This window comes from Danio rerio, chromosome 15, assembly GCF_052040795.2.
Source record: "Danio rerio strain M-AB ecotype USA chromosome 15, GRCz13ab, whole genome shotgun sequence".
Lineage (NCBI taxonomy): Eukaryota > Metazoa > Chordata > Actinopteri > Cypriniformes > Danionidae > Danio > Danio rerio.
The window spans coordinates 35,629,647-35,639,876 of record NC_141035.1 but is presented as its reverse complement, the minus strand read 5'-3'; the positions used below and the strand labels follow the sequence as shown (position 1 = coordinate 35,639,876).

Sequence of the window (10,230 nt, the reverse complement as noted above, 5' to 3'; positions counted from 1 at the left end):
ACTTTTAATGTTTTTAAAATAAGTCTCTTCTGCTTAAAATGACGTTTTATTTGACAGTTAATTTAGATTTATGTGATGAAGTTCCCCTTCAAATTTCCAGAGGGTCACAACAACCAGATCTATGCAGAAAACTACTTCACCTGTGTCGCCTGTGCTTTTCAGATAAAAAGTCATAGGCTGTTTCTCAATTCCAAGAATGCAGAGACCGGACTTGCCTTCTTGTGGAGAGCGATCTTGACAGGTGTCCTCGGAAGAACGAACTCGGAAGATCAAGAGAACAGAGAACGCGTTCTCTGAGGAATGAGATGCTGCATTCCTCCTGATGGTCACTTGACCTTCACAGGTTTTTAATGGAAAATTATTTAAACATTACAGCATTCATACAGCGATTTATTGTTTTTCCCCTTTTCAAAATAGATACTATGCTTAAAAACATTATAAATATGCGATGCACAATATAAATAAAACAGATTTTAATACGAATTTCAGCAAACAATCACCCTTAATGTGTTTATTCCTTTATTAAGATGTTTATTTTAATGTTTATATTCACTGTTTCATTTAGGGAAACTCCTGAGGAAATAAGTGAAAATATCTCTGAATTTAATAATTAATCTAAATAAAATGCTGCGCTTCCCACCTCCAGTTGCAATGACTTCTAGAGCAAGATCGGTGCTCAAGTCTGCATCGATGCGTTCTCGATATCAAGAACACATCCAGGAAGTTTCACGCGTCCTCTGTTCTTGGGGTCTTAAGTATTGGAACTGAACTTTGGCAGCTGATGATGACGTTACACGAGCACACGCGGACGCAAGACCGCTGAAGAACGCATATTGAGAAACAGCCATAGTTTTAGGGACTATCACTGCAAGTAAACACATTCAAACCACATTAAACGTGACCAAATATGTTTTCTAAATATTTTTATTCATAAATGCTTATTCATAAAAAATATAATTGTTGTGTGATTATTATTTATGATATATAGTGCTATGGGGCTAAGTAATTGAATAACCCTGCAAATGAATGCTTAAAGGCTCTATTTACAGTACCTGTTCAGACAAAGCGAGTACAAATACAGAAATTCATCTCACAACTAGGCCCAACGTTGCAATATTACAACATTTCCCTAAAAACTTACCAAAATGTAAAAAAAAATATTTAATTCCTACATCAGAGACCCCCTAAAACAATATCTGAGATGTCAAAGAAAACTGCTCATTTTATTTTCTACATTTGGGTCTTACAGGGTTAACCCCAATTGGAAAACAGTGCTTAAATGTGACATCAACAAAAATGCTAAATAATGTCACATTATATGATATTGATATAAATAGGAACACATAGCTTTATACAATTGCCAGATAATAGTAATCTTAAATGTCAATACATTAGCTTGTGGATTTATTTTTTCCATTGATCCAAACAGGGACTGTTTTTGTAAATTCTTACCTGGAGAAAGGCAGGTGGTCTGTTGGGAATCCTTTCTGAGTGCTCACTGGTGAACTTCACGATTCGCAGGTACCCTGGGTACGAAGGAGCGCTCACGTGCCCCTCAGGGGTGACAAAAAAAATCTGCACCCCTTGAGGAAGAAAAAACAGTTCCTCTCCATCCTCCCCCAGACTACTCCCAGCAGGTGTAGAATTAGACGTCTGACTGTAAAACTCATCGCCAACCACAGAGAGTTCGCCTGAATCTGTGCCATAGGAAATGGTCAGGTGTCCGTCAGCAGCTTGAGGGGTGTATGCAGGGGGCTGCTCGCATAATATATTGGGCTGCACTGTAGGAGACGTCTGCCCACCTGAAGCCCCTGCGACCCTGCCGTTGATGGTTTGGGGTGGTGTTGGCCTCTGTGGCATCACCTTTGGGACTTCAGGGTAGAGTTTCTGAGCAGCTGCTGTGCCATTCGAGACTTCGTTTGGAGCCGGAGTAGTTTCTAATATGGCTAGACGGGTGGTGATGTTGCTGAGGGTCTCCTGCATCTTATGTTGCATTTGTCTAGCTGATTCCCAGGATGGACCCACACACTCGACGCCCTGCGAGGGCACACTGATAGCCCTGAGGAGGTGCTGCCGCCCCTGTTGATACAGTTTGAGAGCTTCTTCTTTGTGCCCAGCTTCATCCTCGTTCAATCCTGTATTGATGCATTCAAATGCCTTCTCGTAGCCATCTTTGATCACCTGCAGCCTGGCGTGATCAAATCGATCTTGCTTTGCTTGCTCCATGACTGAAAAGACAAGTAAGAAGGCAGTCAAAGTGTTTTAATATGGCATCTTTACACAAGTCAGGACTGTTTCTATGCCACACAAGTACATGATTTTCTCCTGTAATGTGCTATATTTTATATTCTTTAAATATAACTTTTTGTCAGCATGGCCTGAGCATGATCTGAGGCAAATCTGTTGAAATTGGACAAACGAGTATGAAAATGTATATTTTCAAACTAAATCGAAATGGCGAACAGGAAGTTATGGACAATCTGGTATCAATGTTTGCAAAACTATCTAAGAAATATATCAAGATCAATCTCATGACAATGAGGTCAACAATGCAGAAGTTATTAGCATTTTTCTTTACAACTTTTGGCCACAAGATGATGCTGCTCTGGAACTTTTGAGCACTTTAAGGGAATTAAAGTGACGTTCAATGTGTTCGTAAAATATAGCTTTTTTTGGCAAAACTCTAAATAACTGACGCCCAAAATGGCGAACATGGGAAGATATAATTTGACTTAGAATTTCACTCTGATTGTAATGAGACACTTTTTATTTTTATTTTAGCTAAAACGTAGATGAGATACAAGCGGAAATAGCCATTTTTTAATATCTGCTGGCCACTAGGTAGCACTGTGCAGGCAACCTCAAATCATAGTTGTCATAACACACCAAGTTTGGTGTAAACAGATTGTTTTCACATGACATCATTCATTACACACAAAATTCAGATTAAAGAACCAAGCATTGCAGAGATATTTTTGCATGCTTTCTAATGATTTTAATTTTCTGTTAATCCAGAATATTTGAGTAATCCAGCATGCCAGCATGGTCTAGTGATGATCTGACCCAATTTTGGTTAAAATTGAATGAAACATCTAGGACGAGTTTGAAAAAACACTATTAACAATATAAAAAACCTTACATTTTTTTTTATTTATTTTGTGTCAGTTTTAATTGACAAAAGTCATGATTCGGGGAAAACTAATTTTGATTCTGCAACTTACAGTTCACAAGTTATTGGCATTTAAAATAAGCAACTTTGGACAAGTGGTAGCGCTAGAGAATTTGAGGTTCCTGAGAGGTTCCAAATTTCCTCTATCAGCGTACCAAATTTCATAACTTTTGATTGAACACCTATTCTGACACTTGTTTCCAGGCCTTGAATTATTAATTGAGGTAAAATGTGATTTTATTTTCGCACATTCGTTCAGTGATAGCTTGTAATTTGCTCCATATATTGTTTACCATGGTAACGTTACTTTGAATATTGGGTCTGAAATCACATGTAAGAATGACGTAAAACAACATTAGCACTACTTATTTGACTGTAAACAATGCTATTCTAGTCATTGGCTCCTAATTTGATTTCACTATTTATTATTTATAAATAATAACGTTACGTTTCTGAAATTATATTATTAGGAAGAAAGCCTGAATGTGTGAATATAAAACCAACTTTACCTCAATTTACCATTGGCCAGCTCACGTTGACGTAATCAACCACGAGCGTATCATACAATGAGGATTTACAAACAAAACACCTGCTTAACATTGACTAATGACATTCAGACTTACAGTAAAAAGAGGCCAGCTAGCAGTTTATCGAGTGAATCTTGAAACACGAGAATCCTATTAAGTATTAACCCTACAGAATCAAACATTGTACTAGCTAACACCCTTTCAATACGCACACACGTTATCCTTTAACTCTTACTGTTTACGTCAGTTGTATTTAAAGCACTTATCAACGCATTTCTAATATGATAACTCACCAGGAGATGTGATAAATGAAGTGAAATATAAAGCAATTCCGGGTTTGTTGACTGAACAGCTTCAGCTCTCTGACAGCCGAGCAGCTGCCCGACTCCTGCTTGTCTACTGCGTGACTGACTGAAGAAGTTTACTATCGATGCAGATTGCAGCGCGTCCACTACCGCTTTCGATCACATGTGGCTTTCTGAGGTTCCTGATTGGTTAGATCAGTCTAGTTCTGGCATTGTTGGCTTTAAGTTTGTTAAAACGTCAATTTAAAGTCTTTATTTTGGGACCAGTGTTGGGTAAAGTTACTTTTATAAGTTATACATTGCAATCTTGCGTCAATTAAAAAAAAAAAATTATAAATAAAAAAGTTACTTTTTTAAAGAAAGCAAATTTGTTTCTTAGACTTAGATCATTTTTGAGTACTGTAATGTGAACGTATGTGTTATGTTAGGCTTAATATATTACTTAACTTCACCCAACATTTTTTTTCTGACTGAAGTTATTCCAAAATATGCAAGGCTGATTTCTCTATATTTGTTCAAATGTTGGAACTTCAGTATATAAAAAAACATATTTATATTTATTTATTTAATTTAATGTAATTGTTTCGGTAACTCTAAAAACTTAGACCCCCAAGTTATTAATTAAATTGATTATCATTTTATATTACTTTATATTGCCCCCCTTTGAATTATAATTATTATTTTTTAATATTTCCCAAATTATGTTTAACAAAGCAAAGAAATTTTCACAGCATGTCTGATAATGTTTTTTCTTCTGGAGAAAGTCTTGTTTTTTTTTTTTAATTTTGGGGACAAAATTTTTTAAGGACAAAATTATAGGCCCCTTTAATCTAATTTTTTTTTACGGTCTACAAAACAAACCATCATTATACAATGACTTGCCTAATTACCCTAACCTGCCTATTTAACCTAATTTACCCAGTTAAGCCTTTAAAAGGCACTTTAAGCTGTATAGAAGTGTCTTGAAAAATATCTAGTAAAATATTATTTACCGGTACTGTCATCATGGCAAAGATAAAATTAATCAGTTATTAGAAATGAGTTATCAAAAGTATTATGTTCAGAAATGTGTTAAAAAAGAATTGTGTATTATTTTTAAATATAAATTTATATTAAATGATATTATATTTATTAATAAATAATAAAATATTGTTATATAAATTAGGGCAACGGAGTGGTGCAGTAGGTAGTGCTGTCAACTCACAGCAAGAAGGTCGCTGGTTCGAGCCTCGGCTGGGTCAGTTGTCTGTTCTGTGTGGAGTTTGCATGTTCTCCCTGCGTTTGCATAGGTTTCCTCCAGGTGGTTTGGTTTCCTCCACAGTCCAAAGACATGTGGTACAGTTGAATTGGGTAGGCTAAATTGTCTGTAGTGTATGAGTGTGAGTGGGTGTGGTGGATGTTTCCCAGAGATGGGTTGCGGCTGGAAGGGCAGCCGCTGCGTAAAACAAATGCTGGATAAGTTGGCGGTTCATTCCGCTGTGGCGACCGCAGATTAATAAAGGGACTAAGCCGAAACGAAAATGAATGAATAAATAATATAACTGTAATTGTTATAAAGCAACCCTCATTATGTTTTGTTTTTTGTTCTGTTTTTTTGTCTGTGTATATACTGTACACAGTTTTCATGAATAATAAAAAATATTAAAGCAACTAAAAAGTGTTTACAGGTAAAGCTAACAATGTTAACCACTCCTCATTCCAGTACATTTAACTGTAGATTATCCATTTCTCAATCTCCCTCTAAATTACACGTTTCATTTCTCACATTTATTAGCCACAAATGTTGTTTTTAACACATGGAGTTATTGTAAGGAGGTTTTAATTTGTAAAGGAAGGAATTTCATGCAGCCTTTGAAAGGCTAATAAATTTCCAGAGCATGTTTTTCTCTCTTTTATAATTAATTGGATCAATAACTAAAAGCTGTTTTCTGTCTATTTGTTTTCAAAATGTTCAAAATGAAAAGCAGCAATTTATAAAAATCATCATGTGCTTTTGAACTTTGAGATGTTTGTGTTTATGTAAACAGATTAATGCCAGACAGTTTTAGGTGTAAAGATAATTCTTTGCACGCAAACAAAAATCACAATTAATTATAAGCAAATGATAAAAGTAACACAATAAATAGCCATTAAACTATGATGTAGCAAGAGTGAAATAGTATTTTCCTTCATTTTTCTTTATTTATCCATATTTTTTATTAAAAAAAGAGGTTAATATATTTCATCTTTCTCATGCTGTCTAACTATTTATCTTAAATAAAATTAATTACATTTATTAATTTTTTCTTATATTTTACATTATTTTTAATCAATTCAGATGTAAAAAAATATCATAAATATCATTTTAATATGTATTAAGGTTATTAAGATCATACATTTAGTTTTTTAGCACACTTTTGTTTTATTGTATTATTTTTTTTTTGGTATGTTTCACAGGATAGTAATCTTTGTTGTATTAATAAAACAAATGCAACCCAGTTCTGGGAAACACCCATACACACTCATTTACACTTATACACTATACGGTCAATTTAGTTTATTCAATTCACCTATACCACGTGTCTTTGGACTTGTAGGGGTAACCAGAGCACCCAGAGGAATCCACGCAAACACAGAAAGAACATGCAAACTCCACACAGAAATGCCAAGGCGAGACTCAAACCAGCGACCTTCTTGCTATGAGGGGACAGTGCTAACCACTGCGCCACCATGTCGCCCTAAAGCACAAATTCTTTATAAAAAAAATTTAAGTAGACAACCTGAAAAAAGATTTTTCTCATGAAGCACTCATTTGTTCATTCATTCAGCAGAGTATAGTAAAATATATGCTGTATGTTAATGACTGATATCAGCATGCATACCAGATAGAAAAAAATTGCATATTGAGGGATGTAAACACTAACAATTGTAACTTATTTCCTGTTTTACATATTCAATTTTTATAGCTGAGAATCCAAAAAGGTCCACATATTGATACATATTGTTATAATGGTTGTTTTAAGGTTAAGTTATGATTGAACTGCCTCTTGTTATAGTTCTAAAATAGCTTGATAACAAGCAGGAAATGTGACATCACCACATCAACCCCCATGCTAAACTTAGATTTGGCCCACCATCACGATGGGAAGAGAGGAAGAATGGGCAATTATCATAAAAAGTCATTTCAGCATTTGATGTAACATTTTGCTTGTTTGTTTTGTAAATGATTCAGATTTTTTTTTTTATATAAATACTGTCATTTGACAGATAGAGAGCAATGCACAAGAAATCAGCATGCAAATCAAAGCAAAGGCAAGTACAGCTTAGTGCATTCAGCATTGAACTGTGTGATTGTTTTTTTTTATTATTCAATTTAAAATATATATATTTTAACTATTTTTCATCGTTTTATTAATGGGACTGTTTAAGTTTTTACTGTAATAAGTGTATTATATACATTTTTAAATATACTGCATTATATAGTTAATATAATTTAAACCAATGTTTTGTAGTTGTTTTTTTTCAAATATTAGGAAATAAATTAGGAAAATACTAATAGAAACTTTAATGTATTACAGTTTGGTATTTTTACCTTCGGCCCACTACCCTCAATCAGGTTTTTATCCCATCAAAAGAAAAAGTTTGGGCACCCCTGGTCTATAACCAATGGGCTATATGCAACTTTCCATTGACTTTCCATTATAAAGTTGTCATGTTTAAGATCTAATTTTCTTAAAAATCAGCATCTTCACTGCCAATATATATACAATAGATATACAATATGAAATGGGTCTCAGATCAGAAAAGAAGCACTGCATTAAATTCCATTTCCCCTACCATGTCTTTAAAATATGACAGTTTGTTTTATCTCAGTATTTTCAATAGAATTTCTGCGCTAGTTTGTTGCTACTGACGGCGCTAGGGGTTACAACTGTCTTTCATCTCGCTTTATGCTTGAACAACTAAATGAATGCTGAAGTCTATTTAACTGAATGTATTGTGATTACATTACAACATCTATGCTGTAAAAACAACCTTGTGAAATTGAAAATAGTCAAATTAAGCTTTAACTGAAAGATCGTTGGCTTTAGCTGTGCACAGAGCCCATATTATAATACAGTAGTGCTCAAACTGTGGTACACGGGCTTCCTTCTAGTGGTACGCAGAAGAATCAAATATGTCATATGTGCATGCTACATATGTTTAAAATTGTATCAAAAATTATTTATATACGAATATAATGACATATAGCCTATATTACCAACTGTTGATAAATAGGCTACTATACGTTAAAACTTTACATTTAAGTACAGGAGTTTTTTTTTTTTTTTTTTTGTACTTTTTAAGAACAGTAACCTATCATACTTTTACATATAAGCACAGTACATTGTTAATGTTCAAACTATCAATGATGTTTAAAGTGGCTGACAATATAATGCTTGATAACAGGAATGAATCTGCCTCGTTTTTAAACTGTACAGAGCTGTAGCTGCTTCATTGGGCCTACTACGCTTCTGTATTTCAATACTGCTATGGTGGTACTTGGAGAGACATTTTTTTTTTTCTGAGGTGGCAACGTTACTTGAAAAAAGTTTGAGAATCACTGTTATAATATATAGCCTCTGACCGACAGAGGGCGCTGTATGCACATGTTAACCTCCAGCAGTGACGGGGTGTTTGAGTCCACTCAGTCCGTGTTTAGCTTTGCGCTGCTGGACGTACAGTACACTGGAAAACACCTGGAGATAGAGGTATGCATAAACTTCAGGCTGAGAAAACCTCTGGCTGTGTTTCTCCACAGATAAAGGCAGGGGAAAATACTCAAGACCTGAGATTTTGAGACAGTCGGACAGATATTTGGCGACGCTCGCGGAGTTCTCAAGGTGCATTGGACACATCTGCTTCATACATTACTGCGCATTTAAACAGCCTTGTGGTTAACATTAGCAACGGCATCCACCGACCAGCTGAACAGCACAAAACACTGTGCTTCCCACAGACAAAACAAACTACAAGCTGCAGTTTAAGTTGAAAGGAGGTTATTTTAATAGCCAATAAAATGTATTTTAGGTCGAGGGTCATGTAAATATAGGACTTCGCTCGATTAATAAAGGCTATTGGTATTGTTCTATAATCTATATATTTATTATTATTATTATTAAAGTATATAATAAAAAAAATAATAATAATAATAAAGTAAAATGCATTATTGAACTAACATAATGTATAGTAGAATGAGACGTAAATATTACATTATATAATAACAATAATCTGTTATTTTCAATTGCCTCATGATGAGTAAAGGGTTTTATATGTATAAGGGTTTCCAAACTTTTTCCTATACTCTCCAAACATTAGTGTGAATAATGGTACTAAATGTGCATTTGTATTGTACTTTAAAGGACATCTATTTTACCACATTTTCAAGATTTCAGAGAAGTCTTTTGTGTCTCCAGAATGTAGTTTTAGCTCAAACATTCAGATTATTTATTGTAACTTTCAGAATATTGGAATCTCTGCTCTGAACACAATGTAGTTGTTTTTATTGCCTGTGCATTTAATGCTTTTTCTCCCCGTCCACTGTTCCCATGTCAGATAAACAGCACAGTGACAGACATGAAAGGAGCAGATCTCACATAACCTTTGTGAGAAATACTATTGTACGAACTTCCCCAATGATTATTTAATGTATTTGTTGTGGAGTTGCAACGATGAGTCACATACTATGTCATTACAAAGTACGAACGCGCACACACACACGCACACACACACGCACGCACACACGCACACACACACACACACACACACACACACACACACACACACACACACACACACACACACACACACACACACACACACAGTGCGAGCATTTAGCTTTGTTTTTACACGCAACTGTGATATGATACATGTTTATATCCACTGCTGTATGGATATCAGTTGTGTTAATGTACAAAATAAACCTGATTTAACGTCCACAAACTGGGATTAAAGCCTCTTCTTTTATAATTGTACTGACATGTGGCTTAAACTTGTAAAACTCACTCTTGATCACATTTGATGATGATTGATGATCACAGAGAGCTGAACAGATCTTTTAGGCCGAGTTGTTTTGCGCATGTCCTTTCTTGTTTATATGATTATATGCGTTACCACAGAGACATGTTAGTACATGGCTGTCAATCAAATTGGTTGGTTGGGGAAACTGCACTTCTATGTCATGTTGCGGTCAGCCTCAATATGGGAGGGA

The 10,230-nt window shown here is 34.9% G+C and overlaps 1 protein-coding gene across 1 annotated transcript; it reads right to left on the bottom strand.

Moving 5' to 3' along the window:
* Window positions 1-1,023: 1,023 nt before the first annotated feature.
* On the bottom strand, window positions 1,024-4,097 carry spartb (spartin b). Its single transcript, NM_001045451.1, is given in 2 exon segments — window positions 1,024-2,228; window positions 3,990-4,097. A coding segment is annotated over 1 exon segment (810 nt). The 5' UTR covers window positions 2,227-2,228; window positions 3,990-4,097; the 3' UTR covers window positions 1,024-1,416.
* Window positions 4,098-10,230: the final 6,133 nt, after the last annotated feature.